Source organism: Ovis aries, chromosome 18 (assembly GCF_016772045.2).
Source record: "Ovis aries strain OAR_USU_Benz2616 breed Rambouillet chromosome 18, ARS-UI_Ramb_v3.0, whole genome shotgun sequence".
Taxonomy (NCBI): domain Eukaryota; kingdom Metazoa; phylum Chordata; class Mammalia; order Artiodactyla; family Bovidae; genus Ovis; species Ovis aries.
Genome location: NC_056071.1, coordinates 65,314,481 through 65,341,011, shown reverse-complemented (window position 1 = coordinate 65,341,011; position 26,531 = coordinate 65,314,481). Strand labels below are relative to the sequence as shown.

At 51.2% G+C, this 26,531-nt stretch overlaps 1 protein-coding gene across 5 annotated transcripts in view; it reads left to right on the top strand.

Moving 5' to 3' along the window:
* Positions 1-26,531, top strand: part of CDC42BPB (CDC42 binding protein kinase beta) — a 103,025-nt gene that overhangs the window by 20,488 nt on the left and 56,006 nt on the right. For 4 of the 5 annotated variants that reach the window (XR_006056934.2, XM_027957437.3, XM_042235533.2 and 1 more), the window contains exons 2-3: positions 20,156-20,247; positions 25,743-25,826. Coding sequence is in view for 4 of the 5 variants with exons in the window: in XM_027957437.3 (XP_027813238.2) it covers positions 20,156-20,247; positions 25,743-25,826 (176 nt within the window). In the remaining variant the exon portion in view is untranslated. Of the gene's footprint in view, positions 1-7,736; positions 7,827-20,155; positions 20,248-25,742; positions 25,827-26,531 lie in introns of those variants that run through there. The other variant, XM_042235536.2, reaches the window with a different exon arrangement.

Sequence of the window (26,531 nt, the reverse complement as noted above, 5' to 3'; positions counted from 1 at the left end):
TGACTTCCGAAAAAGTGGTTCTTGCTTGTCCGTGTCTGACAGTGGTGCTGTAGCCTGCAGTGCATCCAGGTCTTCCTTTTCCTTTAATCCAGCTCTGCAAAGTCAGTAGGCCGGACAGACACTGTGCTCTGGAAATAGTAGGAGAGCCAGGCAGCTTCCTGCTGAGAACATTCAGGGGAAGAACTAAGTAGGAGCGTGTGTGCAAAGTCAGTTCAGAATCACCAGACATCCTGGGAAATCGTGATTCAAAACAACAACAAAAAATCCAATAACACTTGTAATATAAACCTTTCATTTTTACTGAAGGGTTAAGAAGGAGGCTGTTTTTTGATTGGTTCTTAGAACATGCAAATGTAGGCTCCACAAAGCTAAGTGTTCTTTTTTTGAAATGTAAAACATGTGCCAACCTATCAGTAAAATTCTGTTGATTTATGGGAAGCTTTTGTCATTTGCTAATTTTCAATGTGTCTCATCTCTGGCTATCTAGTGGGAAGATGACCAGCTTACCAATGGCTGGATAAAACCAGAGTGACTGTCTTATGTACAAAACAGCTTTCTTCCTCTTACTAACTCACTTATTTTGTGATGGTGAGCTAAAAATAAAAGACAAAGGAAGACATTTATTCTCTTTCTCTACTTTGTGGCTTGAAGATTTTCCTTTGTGTTTCATTCTCTTTATGCTGACATTTTATTAAAAAAATATCAAGCAGGGGACTTGTTTGCCTGTTTTTTTAAAAGTGCTCAGAAATGCATAGGTTCCGTCGGATAATTCAGTGCAGGTAGTGGCATCCGGTCAAGGGCACATGTAATGTTGATGTTCAAATAAACAGCGTTGAACACGAGTGTAGCTATTTTTGTCACATCTAAAATACAACTTCTCCTTAAGCTTCTTTAAAAAACGAAAGCACACAGCTTGGTTCTTCTATACATTCATGAGCATTTTGAAAATGCACGGTTTCCATCTTAACCTTGCAGGGCAAGGGTGTGAAACTGCCTTGAGTACCCAGGAGCACCAGCCTGTGTGGGACTGAGGTGGGTGACAGCTGGTGAGAGGTCAAAGCCGCCGGGGCAGGTGGAGGGGCCGGCAGCTCCTCATTTCCCCCTTTTGGAAGAGAAGTGAGTGCGTTGCTCGGAGGGCCGCTTGCTGGGTTCTTCCTCTGGTTCAGAAGCAGTTGCCTTGAGAGTAGGTTAAGTACTGCAGTTGCTGGGCGAATTACTGTTGCTGTTTTGAATGTTCTCGTTCTTCATGTCTGGCCACGGGGGGCTTCAGGCTACCGTATTTTTTTTGTCTCCTGAGATGTCTGACATAGGATTCGGTTCTGGAGGATGCATATAATTTTTGGTAAAAACACTTCTTTTCCTTCCAGAGACATTTATTCCTTGTGTAAAAATATACAAAACTAAGTATGGTAAACAGCTTAAACGAATTTTGGATAAGAGAAGATTACCTGTGAAAAGATGTAACTTTTTTTTTCAAACACCACAGTACTCCTTGTATATCAACCATCCAACTCAGACTTTGTCAGGTTGGACTTGGATCATTTAGTATTCAGCTCTGTACAATTGTTATGAACACTGATGTTTAAGTGCAGAAGGTTTAGGAGCTTAAATAACATGTCCTGTTGGTCTCAGGACGTGTGCTAGACATTTTTTTTCTAGAACCGTGACATAAATTTGTTTTTCTGTTGTTTTCAGTTGTATGAGTTTAAGAGTAAATAACACTCCCATTAACCAAGAATTCCACACACTTGCGCCCAGACAAGAGAGTCCATGCCATACGCCCAGATCACCAGTACAGAGTATAAGGACGGTTACACAGTGGTGTTGGGAAAGCCTTCTTGGAGGCAGTAGATTCTGCTTTATTCAGCCGGGGTCAGCGCTCAGAGGCTCTTCCTCAGGGCTGGGCAGGGAGTGGCCCTTAGTGGGAAGCGGCAGGCAGTGCCGTGGGGCCGGGCGGGGCTCGAGGCAGCGAGGCAGGCAGGGCCCAGGACAGCTGCCTGGGCGTGGGCTCACACCGGGAGGAGAGTCGAGGTGGGGGGCACAGTGAGTCTTCTCTGGTGAGCCTGCGATCACACGCATATAGTGACCCGCGTCTGGAGACACTGAGCTCATGGTCTCCGTCCAGGGCTCTTGTAATTCTCCTGATAACCCTCAGTCCTGCATTATCCCTAATTGGCCATTGAGGAAGCCGGGGCTCGGATCACGCATCCCGCAACACCAGCGGGGCAGCTAAGTCTAAGCTCAAGCGCATGCTGTCAGTCACTCTCTGCTTCATCTCAGTAATTTTTTTTTTGGCTGCACTGGGTCTTCGTTGCAGTGCACAAGCTCTCTGGCTGCGGCAGGCAGTGGCTCAGTTTCCCCTCGGCATGTGGGATCTTAGTTCCGCAACCCAGGACTAAACCCGCGTCCCCTGCACTGGAAGGTAGATCCTTAACTAGGGAAATACCAGTAGTTTCCTTAAATATCCCTGATACCTTTTGAATAAATGAATGAATGAGTCAGGGACCCACGCAGGCTCTGCTGTGCCCTCTTCACCCCTCAGCATATGACTCTTCCCCAGAGTGGGGGGCGCTGTGTGACCTGCATCACACGTTAGTTAATGCCCGGGTTTTTTTTCAAGTTTATTTTTTTCATGTGTATACAATTTGGTGATTTTTTTTTCTTTTTTTGTGTATTCACAGAGTTGTACAACCACCACCACTGCCTGATTCTAAAACATTTTCATCACCCTGCAGAGAAACGCTATTTCCATTAGTAGTCCCTCCCCATCCCCCTGCCCCTGGCCCTTGGCAGCTAGTAGTCTACTTTCTGTCTTCATGGGTTTGCCTGTTCCGGGCATTTCGTATAAATGGAATCATAAAACACGTGGTTTTTGAAACTGGCTTCTTTCACTTAGCATAACGTTTGTAGGAGTCATCAATGTTGTACTGTATATCAGCATTTCTTTTTTATGGCTTACTAATATTCCATTCTGTGGATAGACCACATTTATCCAATTAAAGGAACAGAAAAGAAATTTTCCTCATAACATGATAAAGAGGCACAAGCTTTCAGTTACAAAATAAATGAGTCACAGGTATGAAATAACCAGTATGGGGGATATAGTCAGTAGTCATGTGTAATTATGTGTCTTAAGCCAGAAGGCAATGGCACCCCACTCCAGTATTCTTGCCTGGAAAATCCATGGATGGAGGAGCCTGGTAGGCTGAAGTCCATGGGGTCGCCAAGAGTCGTACACAACTGAGCGACTTCACTTTCACTTTTCACTTTCATCCGTTGGAGAAGGAAATGGCAACCCACTCCAGTGTTCTTGCCTAGAGAATCCCAGGAACAGGGAAGCCTGGTGGGCTGCTGTCTATGGGGTCGCACAGAGTCGGACACGACTGAAGCGACTTAGCAGCAGCATGTATCCTAAGAGTTCTCATCACAGGGAAAAATACATTTTAAAAAATTTGTTTAATGTCCTATCTATATGAGGTGATTGTTGTTACTCAGCTGTTACTCCTAGACTGCAGCATGCCAGGCTCCTCTCTCCTCTGCTGTTGCCTGTAGTTTGCTCAGATTCATGTCCTTGAATTGGTGATGCCATCCAACCATCTCATCCTCTGTCATTCCCTTCTCCTCCTGCCTTCAATCTTTCCCAGTGTCAGGATCTTCTCCAGTGACTCAGTTCTTCGCATCAGGTGGCCAAAGTACTGGAGCTTCAGCTTCAGCATCAGTCTTTCCGGTGAATATTCAGGACTGATTTCCTTTAGGATTGACTGGTTTGATCTCCTTGCAGTGCACGGGACTCTCAGGAGTCTTCTCCAACACCGCAGTTCAAAAGCATCAATTCTTCCGAACTCAGCCTTCCTTTTGGTCCAACTCTCACATCCATACATAACTACTGGAAAAAACATAGCTTTAAGGACCTTTGTCAGCAAAGTGATGTCTCTGCGGTTTAATACACTGTCTAGGTTTATCATAACTTTCCTTCCAAGGAGCAAGTGTCTTTTAACTTCATGGCTGCAGTCACCATCTGCAGTGATTTTGGACATCACTGAGATGTCCATGAGATGATGAATATTTACTAAACCTGTTACAGTCATCATTTCACAGTGTATGTAAGCCAGATCATTACGCTCTGCACCTTAAACTTGAAAAGATTTTAAAAAAGGATTTACTGTCTTAACATCTTGCATATATAATGTACAGCAATGTTAGTTATAATGTTGTCCATTGCACCAGAGTACTTATTTGTCTTATGACTGGAAGCATACATTTTTAGTTTTGATGAAGCCTAATTAAAATTTTAAAATTTTCTCGCTTGTGCTCTCAAAACTTCATTGCCTAATGCAAGGTCACCACGGTTTGTAGCATTTTTTCCCTAAGAGGCTGATGGTTCTAGCTCTCACTCTAAGGTTTTTGGCCCACTCTTAGCATCTTAGCTGGTTTTCATCTTTGGTCTGAGGTAGGGTACAGTTGTTTTCCTGTGAGTGGTTGTCCACTGTCCCTGCACCATTGGTTGAAGAGACTGTTCTTCAACCCTTTGAGTTTTCTTGAAGTTGTGTCTGTTTTGAGCTTCATACAATGGAATTATGAGTACTTTGCGTCTGACGTGTGTCTTCTTTAAAATCATAGTGCGTGCTTTATGTTTGGCTGGGCTGGGTCTTCCTTGCTGCTCTCAGGCCTTCTCTGGTTGGAGCGGCGGGGCTGCTGCTCAGCGGCGGCCCCTGGGCTCCTTGCAGTGGCTTCTCCCCGTGGAGCACGGGCTCTAGGGTGTGCAGGCTTCTGTAGCTGCGGCGCCCGGGCTTAGAGCCCAGGCTCAGGAGTGGTGGCGCTGGCAGGTGCTCCGGGGCATGTGGGGTCTTCCCACAGCAGGGATCAGACCCGCGTCTCCTGCGCTGACGGGCGGGCTCCCAGGGAGGCCCTGTGTCTGGTCTCGGGCACCTCCCGCTCTGCCCTGGGGACAGGTGCATCAGGGCTGTGTGCCACAGCGGGTCACTCTTTCTTCTTGATGAGAAGTATCCCACTGCAGGAATAGGATTATTAACACAGATAATATTATGTTATTATTGTTACATTATTATTATTATAGTAATATCCTGTTATCACAGATTATTCTCCATTCTCCTGTTAGCGGACATCTGGGTTGCTTTCAGTTTTTGAAGGTTATAAATAAAGCTGCTGTGGAAATTCTTGCAACTTTTTGGTAGATGTAACTAACTAGGTCATAGGGTATGTTAACTTAGATACAGACACAAATGGGGGAATGGAAGGGCAATAAATCAAATACTCTGTATAGAGGATAGTGAAAGAATTGCTTACTTGGATTACCAGTTTTCAAAGAATTTGAATGAGACTGTTCGCTTTCACCTAAGATGATACTGGCTACCATTGACTGTTAGTTCCTCAGAAGCTTTACTAATCATGAAATTAGAAGCAGCTATTGCTTTGCTGTGCAGAAAGAAAACCACGCCTTTCTGAAATGCCAGCAATAGTACACAGAATTTTGATAAAATACTACCTACTCAATGATTAAGTTAAACAACAGCAAAAATAGTGGAGTTAATTTTTTCCTTTGATTTTTAAAATTGAAAAATTTTAATGTTTATGAAACATGAAGAGTCACTTATGTGAGAAATAAATAACAAGGGGGTAAAAATGCTGTATATTTATATGAACTTGGGCTTTGTGTTTTCAGGGTTTTTTTTTTTTTCCTATCAAAAGCAGATGATATCTATCCTGAAGGTTTTAAAGACTATTTTATGAAATTCCTGAAACATATGTAGATGTTCAGAAAGTAGTGATGATTTTATAAACTATTTGGGGTGCAAGAGAGAGTAAAAGACAAATTTAAAGTATTAAGTCAAGATTTTATGTCCTTAGGTTTCTTAAATTGAACCATGCCGTAAGTTTAATGTAATCATAACGGAATGCCAGTGGATATTTCTGGTTGCTAAAAGTTCCCCCAAATGACTGATTACTGAAAATAAGTTGCCGCCTTTTCAATGTATCAATTGCTGGTGATTTGCAAACTTCTTATTTCACTCTTCCCATTCCTTCTTAGTTGCCCTTTCTTCTCCAAATACTATTTTTGTCAATGTCCTCTGTTAAAGAGCAGTGTCTTCCAGGAATGTGCCAGCAAGGCTGGGAGTTGGGGGCCAGGAAGAGCGAGTGAGGACTCACTCTGGTATAGGGTTCTGGGGGCGGGAGCTTTGAGCTTCTCCGTCCTCCTGTCTCAGTCCGGCGGGCTTTGTGAATCGATGCAGCCTGGGAGGAAGAGCTGCAGACACCCCCTTCCTTGTCCTGCTCACCCCTCCTTCCTGCCCACGGGTTCCCGCCCAGTTGTCAGTGCGTGGGAGGGCGGCCGGTCTGGCTTTGTGCTGGGAAAGGGTGAGGAATCAGGGATTTCTCTTCCTGCTCCGCACAGCAGCTCAGCTCATTTCCGGATCCCTTTTCCTGGTGACGGCCTCGCCCTCCAGGGGTGTCTCATCCTGGGCGTGGGCAGCGCCCTGACCAGGTGACCTGCAGGGCGTCTCCTGTCACCACGGGGTGCACGGGGTGCTACCTTCTGTCCCCGTGGGTGTGTTGATAGCTCAGTCGTGGTTCCCACATGACTCTGCCACCCCGTGGACTGTAGCCCAGACTTCTCTGTCCATGGGACTTTTCCAGGGAAGAATACTGGAGTGGGTTGCCATTTTCTTCTCCAGGGAATCTTCCCTACCCAGAGATTGAACAGGAAAAACTGAAGAAAACCATTTTGTAAAATCACTCATTTCTCCCCAAGGCTCTTGGGAGGGTGCCCGGGCGGGAGCCTGATGCAGGCTAGCAGGCCTGTCTGGGCAGGGCACTGCCAGGCCCTGGTGCTAGCCAGAGACGCATCCTGGGCCATTGAGTTCGTTTTAAAGAAATCGTTGTGTTCTGTGGATTGCTGTGCTGGGAGCTTGAGACATTCATCTTTGTAACCTAGAGTCATGGTTTGTTGTAAACAGCCAAGCCAGACGTCAGTAATACTCACCCCAGCCCCATGCTGGTGGGCTAGGTGGTCATTGTGATGCCAGCACGGGTTTGGAATAGACGGACTTGCCCCCTACTCCAAGATGAGTGGGGATGTGGCCTGAGGGAATCTTAGGATCCCCACCAGGAACCGGACCCCCAGCCTTGGCAGTGAGAGCAGAGTCCTAACCGCCGGACTACAGGGAGGTCCCATCGTTCTTTAACAAAACATTTGGTGAAAATGAAGTCAGACATTTAAACTAGGCTCCCCTCCTCCCGTCCTTTTTCTTGAAAGCAGCAAGCTCGGTGGAGTTGTCTGCTCCGTGTCTTCACTCCCGCTTCCCCATTCGCAGACTCAGGCTCATCAGACCGCTGCCCTAGTCAGGGCCGCCCGTGGCCCTCAGTTCTCAGCCTCGGGTTGGAGTCCTGGCTTCCTGCGCCCGCGCTGGCCACTCCCCCAGGCTCCCGCCGCCGCCGCCTCTTCTCCCGTCCCCCTCCTCCCAGAGCTCCCTGGGCGCCGTCCTTGCCCTCGTTTGCCCCACTGACTCCTCGGGGCCTTGTCCAGGCTCCTGACCCTGATGCAGTCGGGTCCCAAGACCCCAGTTCCCACCCCTAGCCTGGTCTCCTCTCCAGAATCCAGACTCTTGTAGCGGCCACCTCGGAGCGCCCGCTGGACACAGCAGCCGCCGGCCCCGCCTCATCCGAGGCAGCTCCCTCCTCCCGCTTGCTTAGGCCACGCCTTGGATAATTCTCCAGGCACACTTCCGGTCCAGCAGGAAATCCTGTCGGCTCCACCTTCAAAATACAACCGGGATCCGACTGTTGAGACCACTGTCACCCTGCGAGCTGTATGTGAATATCTCTGCCCCACTACACTCCCATTTTCCCTGCCGTTTTTTTTTTTTTAATCCGAAGGGTTTACAATTTTCTGTATCATCTACTTGTTCCTTCCATGTGTTTTCTTTTCTCTCTTATTCCACTAAAATGTAAGCTTGATGACGTTAGGGGTTTTTGTTTGTTCACAGGTTTATTCATGCCGCTTAGTGTCATTCTCTGCAAATAGTGGGTGTGGTCCTGTGTAAAAATGCTGTTGTCTGTGCTGTGGTGATACAGGAACTACCACCTATCCAATAAGAACCCAAAGGGCTTTGTTTATACGTCGCAAAATCAGTCAATTTAATAGATATTTATTAAGCGCCCACCTTCTTTTCCGTTTGGCTTGTCACAGGATGTTGAGCATAGTTGCCTGTGCTGTACAGGAGGACCTCGTTGTCTGTCCATCCTGTATGGAATAGTTTACATTTTCTGATCCCAAGCTCCCAGTCCAGCCCTCTTCCAGCCCCTTCCCCCTTGGCAACCACAGTTACTTTCTGTTTCCCTGATTCTGTTAAATTATGAAAACTTTTTGAGTTAAATTCTGGAATGGGGTACATTAGAGGGTAACAAAACCTAAAGCTTTTCTCCATTTATATCTGTCTCTCCAGTGTATCCCCCAAAGCCAGAAGGTAGCTTAGGTGGTCTCTTGGGGAAGATAACTAGAACTGATCCTCCTGACACGGCCCTAGCACTTTCTAAGCTTCTAGCTGACACCTCGTTTTTCTTCCTTTGGATCATCTAAGACACAGAAGGGCGAGACAGCACTCCCCACCAGCCCCAGAAGCCTGACCCCAGGGCCCTGAGAAGACCCAGACCTGAGGGGCTGCGCTGGCTTTGGGTTCGAGAAGCTCTGGCGTGAGGGTGCAGATCCGCAGTCCTCTCGCTCGTGGGACGGGTGAGGCTGCCAGGCTGTGGGGTGCTGGGCGCGGGGCTCCGCCCGTACCTGCCCACTGGCGCCCACTCAGGGCTGCCGTCCAGTGGCCACTCGGCTGCAGGCGCACTAGGAAAGGCTCTGAGTCGGTGGGTTCCTGTTTCACAGTCACGCTCCCTGTAGACGTCGCCCTCTTCTCTGCCCTCTACCTGTCTTACCAAAATGAGGTCAAACAGAACAGAAAGAGAGCTAAAGCTCTTACATCAGAAATTCTACTTCAGGAAAAAATACGAATCTCTTAAAAGGTTTTTGTCCCATTTTCCCCGGAAGCAGAAGGGCGACATACCCGCTGTGCTCGTTCAGGCCTGTCTTCAGCACCTGCGTTTTCCGGTCGCTGTACTGTAATTAATGGCGAGCCTTTGAGCAGGTCTGGGAAGCTGACAGCGGCTGAAAGCCCTGACCCAGGGGCCTATTGGTCTCTGCCTCAGGCAGAAATTTTACTTCCGTGGCCCTTTGTGTTTAGAAATAGGCTCTTAGACTGAAGGAAAGTAAGTCACATGGTGGAGATGTGAAGGTCATCACAGCAGTCAGAAGGTTCTGCCATGCCTCCATGAGTCACAGCTGCTCTGATGTGTCCAGGGAGAGCGATAGAAAAGCTGATTAAAGTGGGGGGTCAGCGACAGCTAGTTCCCTGGGGGCAGGGGAGGCAGAAGGGCGGCTATCCGGTGTCTGGACCTTGCAGGTGAAGCTGCCCTCCCTCCACTAAAGCAGCAGCTCCAGGCGCCTCTGCTCCAGGGCAGCCCTGCTGGCTGAGGCGTGCCTGTGAGTCGCCCTCTCCGGGTGAGAGACCATCCTCCAGGGCTGTGCAGGGCCCTCTTGGAGTACCTGGTTTACAGGGCTGCTCAGTGGCAGTTACTGGGTGCTACCCAGGAGTCTTCTACATGCAGCCTGCCTGGCAGAGCTTGTTGGTAGTGAGTGTACCTTCTTGGTTGGTAATACAGCTGGATTCTAGGATAATTTAGGCAGTGGTTTCATTTGTTGATTTGCTGGTTGTAGTTCTTCAGTCACTGAGCCATGTCCAACTCTTTATGACCCCATGGACTACAGCACGCAGGCTCCTCTGTCCTTCAGTGTCTCCCAGATCTGGCTCAAACTCATGTCCATCGAGTCGGTGATACCATCCAACCATCTCATCCTCTGTTGCCCTCTTCTCCTTTTGCCTTCAGTCTTTCCCGGCATCAGGGTCTTTTCCAATGAGTCGGCTCTTGGCATCGGGTGGCCAAAGTATTGGAGCTTCAGCATCAGTTCTCCCAGTTGAATATTGAGGATTGATTTCCTTTAGGTTTGATCCCCTTGAAGTCCAAGGGACCTGTTGGTAAATATGGCATATAAACAAAAACGAAAAGAGACGTGCCACCCCGCAGTGATGACGAGCTCCCGAGTAGTGAGGACGGACCGTGTGCTGGCCCAGTGCTGAAAGCTTTTGGGTTATTGGGTCTCACGCTCCTGTAACTCCTTGGATGCACACTCTCACTCTCAGTCCGCAGGGGAGGAGACGAGCTCGGGGATGCCTTGTGAGTGTGCCGGGCTCCTGCAGCAGCCTGTGCTGGTGGGGCTTCACCTCTGGACCCACAGGGGTTGTACTTGGCCTGGCCACATGGGTGTGCCTTCTACTGAGTGATGGGAGAGTAATCTTCAGCGAGCTTCCCCCTCCCCCACCAGTTGGTTACCGGCTATACATTCTGTACTCCTGAATTTTCTTTTTCTTAAATTTAGCAGGTAGGTGGCCAGGATGAGTGTGGCTCAGATGGAAGGGCCTGGATGTGCACGGTCTGCCTGGTCCACCCATCAAAGCATCGTGCAGTCGTCTCTTTTTCTTAGGTCACACTTTTGCAACATGTGCACATGTGTTCCTTGCTCATCAGAAATTAGGCTTTTGTGCAGAACCTCCATTAGTACCTGTTCTTGGTAACGAAGAGAAATTCTAGGACAATTTTCATGTTTTGGGAAAAAAGGCAGAAAGTGAAAATACTGACGAGTGTTTATGTTGCAGAGCACCATCTATAGAGGCAGCACCCCCAGCAGAGAGAGGGCCCCGCCAGGCTCCCTCCCCAGGAGCCCCCCTCCAGCTCTGCAGTGTCTGAGTGTCTCTACGTCATCTCTGTGGATCAGTTAGCAGACGTGTCCTGAGGCGATTGCTTAGGAAGGATTTCCATTCCCTTCTCCTAGGGGATCTTCCCCCAGGGATTGAACCCCGGTGTCCTGCATAGCAGGCCAATAGCTTACCATCTGAGCCGCCAGGGAAGCCCCAGGGAAGATGTCCTGTGAGCACTCTATTTTGGGTAGCGGGGAGCCCGTGTGTGACTGTTGGCTTTGTCATAACGTGGCGTTGTACACTGGGATTTTTTTTTTTAACAAAACATATATTTGTATTCACATCCTCGAGGGATCTGGCTTTAGAAAAGAGATGTGTTGTGAAGGTCACTCACTTTACACAGGTCTTTGCTTTGACAAAGGAATCCCAAAGGACAGGGCCGCGGCTGCTCGTGGAGATGACTTCATAGTCTCAGAGTTGCTGCCTTCTTGACTGGGAGCTGCAGGCAGGAAGGCAAGCAGTTCTGAGTGATGCCCGTCAGTGAGGCAGCAGAATTTTATTGCAGTGATGTCAAAGCAAGAGGGACCACGTGAAGAGGAATTGAGGAAGGCAGTCCGTCAACTCTGGAGTGGAGGCAAAGATGCAGGGTCGTGTGACTGACCCCAGGGTTGGTCTGGGAAGGCTCGCCTCCTTCACATAACATAACATAACATAAGAGCAGGCTGTTGGAATGAGATTTTTCCTGGTTTTCTGTTGACTCACTGCGGCCTCCCCACCCCTGCTTCTCAGATTTTCACTGACTTAGTCGGAACCTTACTTGTCTTCTGAGTCAGAGCATTAAAGGACTTCCTTCTCAGTCCTCTAGAACCTTACACTGCTTTAGGTTAAAATTAGTGTTTCTTCACTTCACAGTATTGTAGTCCCTGATTGTCAGCTTATCTGAAGAGTTCATGGTTGGAGAATTTTTAGTTGGGAGTTAACAGGGCTTCTTGGAAGCTTCCACTTTCTCGGCTTCTTATGAAGTATAGCATTCTGTCATTTAACCAAAGATCATCGTTGCTACAACAAGTCAAGTCCATTTAATGTAACGTAAGCACATTTTCCACAAACTCTGGGGCAGGTGAGACTCCCATTGGGGTTTTGGATCTGCGCTGTGGGGACAGACTTCACCCCGTCTTGGAAGCGTGAGCTCCCCGGAGCCGGTGCTGGGGAGAGTGCTTGCTTCCTGCCTGGCTAGGTCAGGGCCTGGCCCGGGGAGCCCTGCCCTGGACACGCAGTGGGGCTGAGGTCACGCCTTGCCCTTCACGGTCCTCTGGTGGCCACACTCTTGGGTCCTCAGGGTGCTGTCCCACCGCCCTCCATGCGGGATGCCTATCACTGCACCTCTTGAGTGGTGGGGGTGGGGAGCCCCAGGATTGGGGCTGACTGTTCGCAGAGGAAGCAGAGCCGCCCCTCGCATCCTCTGCGTGTTCCTGGCCCTTGGGCTCAGGGTTCCTCCCTGGTACGTGTACTGTTTGGACTGGGTGATCTGAAAGGCCAGTTCCCCGGGTGTGAGTGCCGCGGGGCCTAGGCTGGGCCCGGGGGCGGGGGCCCAGCACGCCCCACCCTGCGACACGAGGCCGCCCCTCCTGGCGACATGAGGCCGCCCCACCCCACAACACCAGGCTGCCCCTCCCGGCACCCCGTCCAGCTGGTCTGCTCTTACCTCTCTAGATAAACAAACCAGAGGGTGGGGCATCAGTTTCTCATTTCACATTTTCAGTCAGTTTCAGCGAAAGTGTCTCCCTCTGCCCCAGTCCTTCCTGGTAAAGCCATTCTCTGTTTAGAGGGAACATAGGGATCCCCGTTTGCTCTTGGAGTTGCCAATGGTTGTCCTTGCTTGGCTGATTGATTGATTGCCCTTTAGAATCATGAGAAGTTCTGTAGGAAGAGGATTAGGTTATAGAAGAATGAAGAGAATAGGAAAATGTTTTTCCTAATCAAGGTTTAGCTGTCTAAGGGCTAAGCTTTATTCTGTCTTTTTTTGGAGGAAAATATCCCAAGTTGTTGAATGTATTCTTAGAAAAAAAATAAAGGTGCTCCCAGTGGAGATGGTCACCTTTCCTGATGACTGGTTGCTGAGGCAGCTGTGTTTGCTGGTTCCCTTGTGTTCCACTTGGGGGGGGCGTGGGGGGCGGGGTACCCCTCACAGGGCCCTGCTTCGTAACACCACATTCAGGCCGGAGGCACTGAAAGATGAGTGTAGTGGGACTGAGGGGCGCACGGGGTGTTGTGGAGGAGGGGCGGCAGCAAGCTCTGTTGAAGGATGCTCAGGTCGGCAGCACGGCAGCAGGGAAGTGCTGGGACGGTGCTGGTTTGGGAGAAGATGGTGCTGAGGGCTGGAGGGTGCATGCAGGCCAGCACCGGAGGGCGGGGTGGTAGCTTTGTGACTGCCTGATGGGGTGGGTTCTTGGGGACGGTCTCAGGCCGCAGCTGCAGGTCACCCACCGCGCATGTGGGGCGGGGCTCCGAGTGGTGCCCACCCCAGCAGTCGCTGAGCGTGGGTCCCCACCGGCCGGCCAGCCCGCGCCCGGAGCGCTGCCCCAGTGCAGGGCCCTCCCGTGTTTGCCAGTTGCTGGCATGAGAGGAGAGGTCACCTTGCTTTTTCTAAGGTTCGGAGTAGTTGTGTTGTCTTACCTCAGAATCTGTGGGTTCATTATTACCATGAAAAAGCAAATGTTATTTTAAGCATTATAATGAATCTGTTTTCTTCAAACTACCCATAATATCTGACTTCTGAGAGAATCTTAATATAAATTATGTTTGAAATGAATCCCTAATGGTGTTTTGGTTGTGATTTTGCTTTGCAACCTGACTGTTTAAAGAGTGTCATGACAAGCTGCTTGTTCCCCATTGGGCACAGCTCATAGAATCCTGGTCTTGTATTCTGAAGAGCACCGGAGCTCTAGGCTTAGTCAGTGGAGCAGCCTTCAAAATGCTGCTGCCCGGCTCCCTCCCAGTGAGCTCCAGTTTCCTCCCGGTAGGAAGCCACCCTGGGGTCAGCTGGCTGCTCTGAAGTGAGATACTTGTTTGAAAACATGAACCAGCAGTAGACTCTTGTGAGAACAGTCCGTCCGTTTGGTCTCGTCTCCGTCTCCGACTCTGCAGCAGGAGCCGTGAGTCCTGTCCATCACTGCTGCCCACCCACTCGCCCTGGAGTCTCCCCCTGCTCCGCCCACATCGCAGGCAGCGCTCTTCCAAAGGGTGACCTGGTGCAGCATCGTCATCCTCACCTATGCTTCCTCCCGCCGTGGTGGGAGGCGGCGCCCCCCCCATGCCTGCCCCACAGCCCCACCCGCGCTCCAGATACCAACTGATGATCTTTAAAACGAGGTTAAATGTTTTGAAACAGTCTCAAACTTACAGAAAAGCTGCAGATAGCAGTATAAAGAATTCCCTCAACAATTTGAGGGTGAGTTGCTTACATAACCCCCCCTTGAAGGCTGAGTGTGTGTTCCCTGGACCCCGTAGTCTGCACCCCCAGATCAGGACTTAGCATCGCACTCCCCCAGGCCCGCCGTCCCACCTTCTCCCGCAGCAGAGGGGCCGAGATCCCAGCCCCTCTGTGCTTCCGTCCTGTCTCCCTCCCTTTTCGGGGATGTGCCTGGCCTCGCCTAACTGTCATGGCTGAGCCCTCTGTAGGCCAGTCATTTCGTGGACTGTCTCCACAGCTTAGGCTTCGCTCTGTGTCCTCGTGGTTGAGTTCAGAGTCCAGAACGCGGTGATTCTCGTTGTGTCCTCTGGGTGGTGCAGTCTCATTCCGATCCCCGGGTCTGCAGCCTGTCGGCCAGGCTGCACTGTGAGGTCGCTGTGTCTCTGTTTGATCCAGTAGTATCCGTTTGGATGTGCTTTGAAACTGTAAATATCCCATTTCTCATCAGATTTTAAAACTTCTTGATTAATTTATTATCCTTGTGTATTCCTGAGCTTGTTTTATTTAATGGGTGGGATGATCTGTGACTGTGACTGTTTGTTTCCATTCACTCATTCTTTGAGTGCTTGCTTGCTTTCGGGCACAACAGGGCGCTCCAGGCTCACCTGTGCTTGCCTGACCCAGCTCTGGAATCGATGGAGGAGCCCTGGTTCCTTAGCTGGAGAATGGTGTTTAGAAACCAAGATCTTTCCTAATGATGCTTCTTGCTGGGGTGGTGCTGCCTCCTGGCCCTCCATGGAGCCAGAGTGCGGCTTCTGTGTGTGTGTGTGCACACCGATTACATCCACACATTGAAAGCCGTGAGTTCTCACTGCTGCCCCCACTTCTAATCCAGTACCGAGGGGCCTTTGTCCTCCCTTTTCCGACAGTCGTGGCCCTGGCTCCCATGGTCCTGGGTCTGGTTACTGAGGGCATCAGGCTTTCCGTGTGGAACAAGCCCCCGTCCCTGCTCTTACTGTGTCTCCCACACGGATGTCTTCCTCACCCCAGCATCGCCCAGTTTGGGCTCTAACCCTGCTCCTTGTTGGTCTCTGCCCAGGGCGCCCCGGAGGGAGACGGAGGGGGCTGGAGGAGGGAGAAGGGCCTGGCAGCTTCCTGCCGCCTCCTCTTCCTTCGTGGCATTTGTGAACCCTGGGCAGAGGGCTCCGCGCAGCCCAGACTCCATCCCGAGTTGAATCTGGGCTCACCTCTGCAGGGGACACCTGGCCCCCAGCTTCTTCCTGGCAGGAAGTGTCTTCCGGTCGTGGGCTGTGGGTCCCGGTTTGGGTGTTTTCCCATGCTTGCAGACACCCCAGCAGCAGCTGGCCAGTGCCCCTCTCAGCTTGCGGGCCTCCAGCCCCTATGACCTACCTCTGTGCTCAGAGACCCCGGCTGCCGCCCACCCTCGAGTGCCCGCTGTGCGGAGCCCTGTGCCCCGCCTCACCAGCCCTGCTTCTCCCTGTGGTTCTCCTGGTCCCCGGGTGTATCGGCTGCTTCCTGCCCCTGCTGTTCCATGATAATCCCGCGCACTTGCATCTCCTCGGTTACCTAGCCACCGGCCCTGTCTGTCACATTTTCCTCAGACACGCCCGTGGGCTCTGCCTCTAGACGCGGCCTGGTCCGGATGGCGGCTCCCTGGCCTCTGAGCTGACACTGCCGCCCTGTTGGAAAGGTGGCTCTCTCCCCTCCCCTGTCTCCCTCAGTCCCTCCCGCCAGAGCGGTTTTTGGCCTCTCAGCGCTGCTGGGCTTGTAGGAGGCCTGCTGCTCTGAGGTGATTTTCTGTTTGGGTTCTAGATAATGCAGTCTCAGTGATTTTTACCTAGCACTGTAACATTTTTACTGTGTCTTCAGAACTGTTTGAAAATATTTAGGATTCTTCAGAAATAATGCTTTCCTTCTGGATTCTTTTTAGTGCTCTTTATTTTAAAAATTAGATTTTGTTCTCATAGTTAACTTCCTGTTGCTTGAGTCTTACTTCCTTTATCTTTTCAAGCTTTCATTTGGGGTGTTCCCATGGTTCTTCCCCTTTTATCAGACTGGACTGGATAAACCCGTGGTCATGCATTTCAGGGAAGTTGTTCAGAGCTGTGTAGAACGCATAAACAATAAAAATTGTTTCATCGAGAAAGTAAGAGGACAACTTGAGGAGCATCAAGGAGGACCGTTGATGCGGAAAAAAGAGGCGCCAAGAGAGCCGGCTGGGGCTCCTCTGCCGCAGGGGCCTTCTGCCTCCCTGCCTCAGCCCCTGCTGATGGGTCCCTGAGGAGGAGGGGCTTTTTGCCTGTTTTATGGAAAATTTAGTCAGAGGAGCAGATGCCTTTTCTAAGGTAGCAGAGCTACCAGGTGTCCCACTTAGAACTTGACTCCCCTGATGGAAGGAAACCAGGACTTTCCTGGTTCCGCGGCCACATGGCCGCCTCCTGCCAATACGGGAGGCGTGAGCAGAACTTGGGGATGTTTCCCTGGACTGTTCACCTGCTTACAGATAGTCACCAGTGGAAATCAAGACAGACGCTTCTCACCAGGTTCCAGAGTACTCTGAACAACAGGTGAATGATGAGTTGACTGTTTTAACAAGCTGTTTAGCCAAAAATAGGGTTGGCTATCAGATCTGTATTAAAGAGTTACAACTTTCTAAGCCCTAAGAATAGAATTACAGGAAAAGTGAAGTTGGTTTTATTAAAAGTAATAATTGCCATAAAATAAAAATAGTGCAATTCAGATGAAAAGAGGCAGCAGAGTGGAGGCCTGGTGTTTACAGTTGTTATGTCTGACAAAACCAAAGTAAAGTTCTAACGTACAGTTGGTTAAAAAGGGTGAAGCAGATGTCATGAGGTCATGAGGTCAATGAGCTGATGTCATGAATGGATAGTTAACATCCCAGGGCATACAGCCGGATATGGGAGAACATTACCTCACCAGGCATCAAAGAATGTTTTAATTTCAAAGGAAGACAAGGCATCAGTGTGGGGTGGAAGACAGGTTAGGAACCAGAAAAATGTTAGCACCCAGAGGAGAGTTCTGGAATTTCATCCTATAAATTAACTTGAAATAGTGTAAAAAAAAGAAAGAAAAATCTGTGTGTATGAAAAGTTTCTTGCAAATTTATTCATCATAAGGAAATAATTTTAAAGAAGTAAACCTTTAAGCTCTGCATTAGGTAGACACACAAGTTTAAGTTGTGGGTGTGTCAGCTTACTGAAATATTATGCAACTGTTAAAATGATAGTTGAGTGGTTTAGAAAGATGCAAAACATGAGAAATTGAAAGCAAAATATGAAAAATAGCTGTATGGACATTTACTGTGTCTACAATCAAGGGCTGGAATGGGAACGTGGGAAGTTACAAGGATTTGCAGCACAGTTGGGGTGAGTTGTCTTTGACCTCCATGAACACTGCTGTTGGGCCTGCGCATTTATGACAGCGGGCTGCAGGCTGCGTGAGTCTCCGGGTTTTTGCAGCAGAGTGCCCCGCGCTGTGTGGAGCCCCCGCCAGGAGGAGCGTCTGCCGGGCACACGCCACATGCGCAAGGCTCAGCTCCTTCCCAGGAGCGCCGCAGCATCGCCTTCCCCGGCTTGCTCTCCTGCTGGGGGAGGATGTGCTGGGCACGTCAGCTTTGCCAGGAGTGTCTTCTTCACGGAAAAATGAAGGTACCATTTGGTTCCCCCAGAAGATGCTGAGAGAGGTGATGGTCTTCAATGGCTGTTGAAAGTCCGCATTTCCATGAGGATTCCTGAGAATGGATATTTTGGGCGATGTTTGAAATAAATCATGAGGCGCCATAGGTGACCTTTTAAGTTCTAGCTCAAGAGTTTTCTTTAGCCTTGCTTCTCGCCCCTAAATAATTCAGATCCGGTGTGTTCTGTTCCCTAATCTCAGCGCTGATGGATAATCTCAGCGCTGATGGATATTTACAGTGGCGGCGGTGGTAATTTACTACCAGCAGGAGCCAAGAACCTTCTGCTACTCTTTGTTCCTTGGATCAGCAAACCTTGTTTGTCAAACCTTGGTGGACTGAGCAGCTATTTAAGGAGGAAATAATTGAGTTAAATTAAGAATGTGGAGCTCAATTGGAAGTCCAGAAAAGATGAGATTTGCAGGATTTGAGGAGAGAGAATGTAGCTGCAAGGAGATCCAACCAGTCCATTCTGAGGGAGATCAGCCTTGGGTGTTCTTTGGAAGGAATGATGCTAAAGCTGAAACTCCAGTACTCTGGCCACCTCATGCAAAGAGTTGACTCACTGGAAGACTCTGATGCTGGGAGGGATTGGGGGCAGGAGGAGAAGGGGACGACAGAGGATGAGATGGCTGGATGGCATCACCGACTCGATGGACGTGAGTCTGGGTGAACTCCAGGAATTGGTGGTGGACAGGGAGGCCTGGCGTGCTGCGAGTCATGGGGTTGCCAAGAGTCGGACACGACTGAGCGACTGATCCGAACTGAACTGGACTGAAGTAGGTGCACATGCAGTTATAACAGAACCCAGAGAGAGCCTTCGTACGCTTGCCCACGCCCCCCCAGGGCAGTGCTGGCGAAGCTGTCCTCGTGGAGGACCTGAGAGAGAGCTGTGGAGAGCAAGTCCAGGTCGGCCAGACACAGGACTGCAGGCCTGAGGGTGTGAGCACTGTGACGGGCCAGGCGAGGGCCGGGCGGACGGCGGTCACGCTGCGTCCTGTGCCGGTGGGGCTCCCGACCCTGGGGCTGCTCTGAGAGCTCACCACCAGCTGGGGGCCCCAGAGCAGCAGAGAGCTCCTGTTCTCCCACAGCTCTGGGGCCAGAAGTCCCCAAGTCGGGGGGTCAGCGGGGCTGTGCTCCTTCTGCAGGCCCTTGGGGAAAGCCTGTCCCTCCCTCTCCCAGCGACTGGCAGCAGCAGCAGTTGGGGGCACCCCTTCCTTGTCACTGAACCCCTGGGCTCTGTGCCTCCATCTTCACGAGACTCCCCTCGTCGTCTCTCTGGTTTAGGTTTTTTGTATGTGGGTGCCAGTCGTGCTGGGTTTAGGACCCACCTCGTTCCTGTTTGGGACCTCCTCTTAGCTTGATGACGTCTGTAGAGACCCCACTTCCAAGTCAGATCACATCCACAGGTTGTTGGGGAGACACTGTCCAACCCGGTCCACATTGCACAGGAACCTGGCTCCGTTTTCTTCTCCCTGAAGCGTGGGTGACCACACAGTGAACTTTGAGAATGGCGTGCGGCCTGTGTGGGGGCGCAGTGCTCCCAGCCTGCCCCCCGGCACCGCCAGGGGCTCCAGCAACTCAAGCTGGTTACCGGGAGTTGGGAGAGCGCCTGGAGTCCCTCAGGCTGACGCGTGGCACCCAGAGCTCACAGATCTGGCCCGCTAGCCTGTGCTGCCCTGCAGGAGAGTCGAGCGTCCACAGCTCGCTCAGTGGGGAGAGCCCCACTGCCCTGAGTTTCCCAGGGGGCCTTTGTTGTGACGGTGTTTGTTATGACACGTGTTGAAGTACAGGTCCAGTATGAATGCCCACCTTAATCTGGTGTAACTTCTGATTCTCCAGCTGTCCATACCTTCCCAAAGGTTGGTGTTTAGTCGCTACACTGTGTCTGACTCTTTTTGCAACCCCACAGGCTGTCCATGGCATTTCCCAGGCAAGAGTACTGGAGTGGGCTGCCATTTCCTTCTGCAGGGATTGAGCCCCCTTTTGCTACCTAGGCAGGTGGATTCTTCGTGGGCAGGTGGATTCTTTACCACTGGGTTGCCAAGGAAACCCTTACGGATATGTTGCATGTTTTAAAAAGTATTCATTTAAAAAGTAAACTGCTTCTAAGTAAAATATAACTTCTTAGAATGCCCAATTATAAAATTTTTATCTGTTATCAACTTATTAGAGCAAATTGTTGATTTGACTTCTTTTCGTTTGTAGCAAAACCGTTCACGCAGCTGGTGAAGGAGATGCAGCTCCATCGAGAAGACTTCGAGATCATTAAAGTGATCGGAAGAGGCGCTTTCGGTGAGGTGAGGTAGACGTCTTCCCTCCCTCCTCCCTCCCTCCCACCCTTCAGTTTTGCCTACAACTGTTATCTAGCGTTTCTAAGGTCCTGTATGTTGATTTTGAGATGAGGTAATTATTGGTATCATTTGGAGAGTTTCTGGTGGATAAAATCTGAAGGATAGAATTAAGGAGGAAAAAAAAAAAGGTGGTGACTGGTGAATTACCCTATTGTCTGGACCAGAATAGTTCTTTCTTACAGAGTAAGTTTTTAAAATTATCTATTTGTCAGCTGAAAAAAGTCTTAGGAAAAAAGAACCATCGTCTCGGCGGTACTCACTGTTGGTAGCCTGCCCGCCGCCTGTCGGTCCTCGTGGGGTTGAGTCCAGGCGTGTGTGTGTGTTGGGGGTGCAGATGGGAGCAGCCTGTGCACCCGGGCCGGAGCCGCTGACCTCCTGTCTCCGCACCCAGCACCCTCCGCGGGCCGCCCAGCAGCGGGCCAGGATCCGGTGCGTTCGCAGGGGGCTCTTCACTGAACTGCAGTAACGCCGTTCCTTCGGATTTGCCTCAGTGCTCCTGGGCCAGGAGCTGCGTGTGTTGGTGAGCCAAGTGCCCTGTCACGTCCCAGCCGCGCGTGTGCTCTGCTCGCCAGCGACCCTGCTGGACGTGACTCGAGTGCTGCAGACTGTGAGATAGCATTCGCTGTGCACAGCGTACACTTTACATGGGGCGAAATACACACGGAAGGAAGCAGAGCAGGATTTAATGAGATGGCTTCTTTGCCCTGGAGTTTCTCATGACTGCTGCAGACTGGCATCTGTTCTAGAAAACATTTCAGCGTTTTTTATGATTCTTGCGCTGCCAGCACCTGGTGACAGCCGCGCTGTATCTGCAGGCTTCAGTAGAACACCCAGGAGGAGAGAGCTGCTGTGGAAACGCCTTCAGAACACCTGCGTGGGAAAGCCTGGCCTGCCGGCGTAAATGTGGGCAGCTGTGTGTCGCACTCCTGTTTCTTCCTTGGAAACCCTCGGCCTCGGGTCAGACCCTGGCCCACGCTCTGTGGGGGCCTGTCCTCCTCATACCTTCCTCTCCCCCGCCAGCCCTGAGAGTGGATCTCTCCAGGCCGCAGGGGATGGGGCGGCCCGCCACTGGGGCAGCTCAGACCCGGGGCGACCCCAGACCGGCTGTGGGCTGGGGCGGGACGGGGATGTTGGCTGTTGCTTTCAGGTACTGAGGTGCACCTCCCCATGAGATGCACAGATCTGGGTGAACGGTTCTAGTTATGACAGCTGTCTGCTCCTCTGCAACCAGCTCCCCAGTCAGTACGGAGCATCCTATTCCTGGAGAAGTCCTTCCCTTTTCTCCTCAGAGCCCCCACCTCCTGGGAGCCCTGCCCTCCCCGAGCAGGGGAAAAAGTGAGCTCTGTGGAGAAACAGCAGATCTCTCTTCAAACTGAAACCCAGCTCAGTTCAGTACACCCTTCCACCGACTGTCTCCCCTCCCAGGAGCGGGGCGGTCTGCTGGGCACAGCGCTGGCCATGCAGAGCTCCACACTGACAGCAAGTCCTGTAGGGTGTTGGGGTGGGGAGCAGGAGGAGAGCCCAGGGCAGGACAGGGATGGCCTTTGGGAGGAGAAAACAAAAGCACAAGGAAGGAAGTTGTTGTGCCCGAATAGTTGACAAGTTATTTTTAGTGCTCTTTTTTTGCCAAAGAACTTAATGCAAAAGTCAGTTTCTGATTTTCAAAGAAGATAACATCGATCACTTTTCACTTCCTCCCGGATGAAGAGAGATGACTCATCCTTGGAGTCCAGCCCTGGCTCCCTCTCCAGGTTTAGCAGCTTCTCTATGAGGCACACAGTCAGCCCTTCCTGGGCCCCCACACCAGCCCTCCTCACCCAGCTCCTGTGGCTGTCGGCTCGCTGCACGCGGGTGCCGCCCTTGCCAGCGCAGCTGGAGTTCGGGCTCTGTGGCTCACCTTCCTACCACTGCCGTTCCTCCTGGAGTGGTCTTGTCAACACGTGCCTGAAATGTGGCCCCGTTTCAGCTTCTCTGTCTCCAGAGCACCAAGCGGATCGTGGAAATGGGAATGCCCTAATCATTGTTGTGTCCTGAGTGTTCTTCACACGTGGTTTTAATTGAATGATTGCTTCCTCGTGACAAGCCAGGGATGGGGGAGAGTCTGTGCAGATCTGCCTTGTGTGTGCAACTGTACACAGGTGTGTGTACCTGTGTGTAGACAGGGGTGTGTGCACCCATGCATAGATAGGTGTGTGTACACCCATACACAGACAGGGGTGTGTACACCCATACACAGACAGGGGTGTGTACACCCATACACAGACAGGGGTGTGTACACCCATACACAGACAGGGGTGTGTGCACCCATACGCAGACAGGGGTGTGTACCCCCATACGCAGACAGGGGTGTGTGTACCCGTGCATAGACAGGGATGTGCACCTGTGCCTCTGACACCATGGCGGTGCTGTTCAAGAGCCCTGCCTGTACACAGAACTCGCAGAGTCCGCTTGGAGTGGAGTATGTCCCTCTTATCTCAGAATTGTAGCAGAGCTCAGCGAATAGGTTATTATTCAGCCAGGGCTTGGAGTCTCAGGGTGTTGGCTTGTTCCTGAGCTTTGAACACGTCTCCGTCCTCCCCTCAGCGTGGAGAAGCGGCCCGAGAGGTTCCTCTGACCCTGGATCTGCAGTGGGGCCCACTCTCCGGCTTCGAGGTGTGGTGCCCAGGGCCGTGGCTTTGGACGTGACGGCAGGTCCCCGAGGGTGACCGTGTGCTTGGCACCACAAGCCTCACATGCTTTCATAGACACGGAGAAGATGCGAGGCTGAGGCGCAGAGCGGGGGCCTGACCCTGGGTGGGCGGTGGGGGCAGCTCTGACTCCTGTGCCTGACGCAAAGCCCATGTGTCCAGCCACCCTGCCTTGCTGCCCCTTGTTTCTAGGATGACTTAAAGAAGCAAAGCTGTGAAAGCTTTGTTTAGAAACAGGTTCAAATTAAGAGAACAGCTGTGTGGATAGAACGGTTCAGAGATCGGTTCAGCCCTTTACTCAGATGCCCCTTTGTTGACGTTTTATCTCACTTTCTTGATCACTTTATAGCTTGCTGCTCTCGATTGAGCTCCCTCCCCCTCCTTCCCTGCCTCTGTGCGTGTGTTTTATCAGAACCATCCTGTGTGTTATCTGAAAGTTTTCTGTGCCCTGGCAGAGCTCCTCTCTAGAGCCACGCTCTCTGGTGGTCTGCATCTCGTTCCCGGCAAGGTCTGGATCGTCAGTGATGCTTGTCATTTTCAGAATCTCATTCTTTTTCTCAAAGGTTAGCAGCTCTGCCTTGCTTACCAGGTTAGACCGTTTCTGTACTAAGCACTAGTAGTTTTTTCCCACTTAATATCTTACCCTCTCAGATTATAGCTAATTCCCAGGAAGAGATAGACACTCCTCACATGATGGCAGTGTGTGTCCAGAGTTCCTGTCCTTAGACATGTTGGAGAGCCCACTAAATGTGCGCTTGCTGTTATTTGTTGTTATTCTTAATTTATTCAGAGTTGTAGCAGGTTTGGTCAGTGGTTTCTGAACCGGCAGTGGACCGACGGCCACTTAGGTGTGGTGTGAGGGGGTGAGGGGGGTGAGGGCCAGAGGGTGGTCGTGGGCACTTGTGTGGAGGGGACCCTGGCCAGTAGCCCAGCAGTGCAGGGCACGTACCTCTGACCCTCTGCAGGCTCTGGGAGGATTATATCTAATTGTGACCATAGTTGTAAGACAGTCCTTCCCAGCACATGCCTGAGGGAGTGAGGCTCTGCATCTCAGATGGCACACCTGTGACGTTATTAGAAGTAGCCCCCATCTAGGACTGTAGAGAGGGTGAGCTGAGAGACAGTGGGTCCGCTGCTCGGCGCAGCCCCGGACACAAGCGGTGTTTTGTGCGTGTCAGCTCCTGTGGTTGCTGCGATGATGTTGCTATGTGGTGTTGTTTAGAAAGCAGGGGAATAAGTGGTTCGCTTTTGGAACTCTCTGTCCCATCCCTGTGTGTGGCAGCCCCTGGCAGCAGAGCCCAGGTGCAGGGGTCAGTATCACTGCTTATGGTTTTGTGATGGGGACTCAGGGCAACGAGTGAGTGATTTATTTATATAGGGTAGGGTGTGCCATATGACGGTGCAGACATCACTTCTCACGTGCAGCGATGGAAGAATTCATCTTAGATTTGATGGGGACCAGAAGTCCAAGAGGACTTCCTGGACAAGGTGGCATTTGAGTTGTACCTTGAAGAATATGGCTGACAGCCAGCATGCCAAGGGCTAATAACTATGTGCCTAAACCATCCTGAGCCATGTTGAACGTGTCGAGTCTTTTAATTCACACAACAGTCTTAGGACAGTCCTGCTGTTGTCCATTTTCTAGTTGTAGAAACTCAGGCACAAAGAAGTGAATCTGCCCAGGTTACACTTTGGAGCCCCTGTAGGGAAAGAGCAAATTAGCTGAGACAGCGGTGGTCAGGCTCTCTTGTCCCACGGCCTCTCACCCCGCATTTTGTAAATACATGGTTATGTAACAGCTGAGACCACATATAGCACCGCACGTGCGTGTCACGACATTCCCCATGGGCCACTTTTCTCGTACATAAGCTCCACCTGAAAAGCCCTTGGAGCTACGTGATGGTCTGCGGTAGGGCTGCTGCGCCAACCCAGAGATAGCGTCAGCCACTTGCGCCTTGCCCACTGGGTTCAGTAAACAGTGAGATAAGAGGAAGACATCCCCTACCGCAGTTACTCACCACCCTCGTGAAGAAAAAATCCCGGAGGCGAGTCCTGGCGTGTGCAGGGCTGGGAGGTGGGGGTGGCTGGGTGTGCGGGGAGATGAAGCCCCAGAATGCAGGAGGGGAGCTTGGGAGCCCCTGACAGAATGCAAAGCCATCGCTGTGCAAATGCGCAGACCCCAGAGAGAGGCCGGCAGGCCGCGTGCTCCAGTGCTTCAGCTCCGAAGTGATGGAGGCTGAGCCAGCGACTGCAGTCATTCAGGCCTCATGTGACTAGAACTGACTTTTTTTTTTTAAATCAATTTATTTTTATTTTTGTTTACACTGGACCTTTGTTGCTGCTCGGGCTTTCTCTAGCTGCGAGAGAGCAGGGGCCACTCTTGGGTGAGGTGCTCAGACCTCTCCCTGCGGTGGCCTCCCCTGTGGCCGAGCGTGGGGTGCGGGCTCGGGACGCGCCGCACGCAGGCTTTAGTTGCCCCGAGGCGCATGCAGCCTTCCCAGACCGGGGATTGAATCTGTGTCCCGGGCGTTGGCAGGTGGAGTCTTACCCATTGTGTCACCAGGGAAGTCCTAAAATCAAGTTTTGATGCTTAAAATGGCAAATCTTTGCTTATATAGAAAACTTTACTTTCCTTAACAGCTCATTTTCCAGGGTTTCCAGGCAGTTAAGTTTTCTCTGTAATTAATGAAATGTGCTGCTGACCTTTTGTGCTTCGTTAACTGAATTTTTGTTGAACTCTCATTTGTATGACAGGTTGCTGTTGTCAAAATGAAGAACACTGAACGAATATACGCCATGAAAATCCTTAACAAGTGGGAAATGCTGAAAAGAGCAGAGGTAGGTGTGGCGCCTTAAATAAATCCGTAAACTGGCAGTGTCTATGTCAGGAAAGGTCTGATGGAGCCCAGTGGGTAAGAACCGCAGTCCTGCACGTCTGGACCTTCTTCTGTCTGTCCGTCCTTCCCTCGTTGATGAGAGCCGCTGCTTTCTGTCAGCAGGCCCTCAGCCCCTCCCACCTGCCCCTCCTGGTGTCGGCTCCTGGCCAGGTGCCTCTCTCCAGAGCCCCCTCGGGTCTTTGGGGGCGGTGGTCCAGTGGTTAGAACTTTCGAGCGTCCACTGCACGGGGCATGGGTTCAGCCCCTGTCGAGGAGCTAAGCTATCATGGGCCTGGAAAAAAACAGGAAAAAACCCTCGGGCATCTTATCTCAATTCTGCTCCTGGTGCAGAAGGGATTCTTGAATCCGGGAAGGTTTTGCCCTCCCTCCTCTAGGGGAGGGAAGGTTATAAATAAAAGTAGGTGACCACTACAGGACAGCCTGTTTCTTTCTTCCTTGTCCATCTGGGTGGCCGCTGTTTCGTGGCCCTGGCCTCGCTCTCCCTGTCCCCTCCATCCCCCTCCAGGCCGCTGCTGCCCTCTGTCTGTCCCAGGGACCCCCGTCCAGAACCACCACCTCCTCCTCTGGAAATTCCTTCTCATCCTGTCACTCTGACCCCTCCTGGTAACTCCAGGTGGCCCCTTTGCTGTTTTCATGGATGTTTACC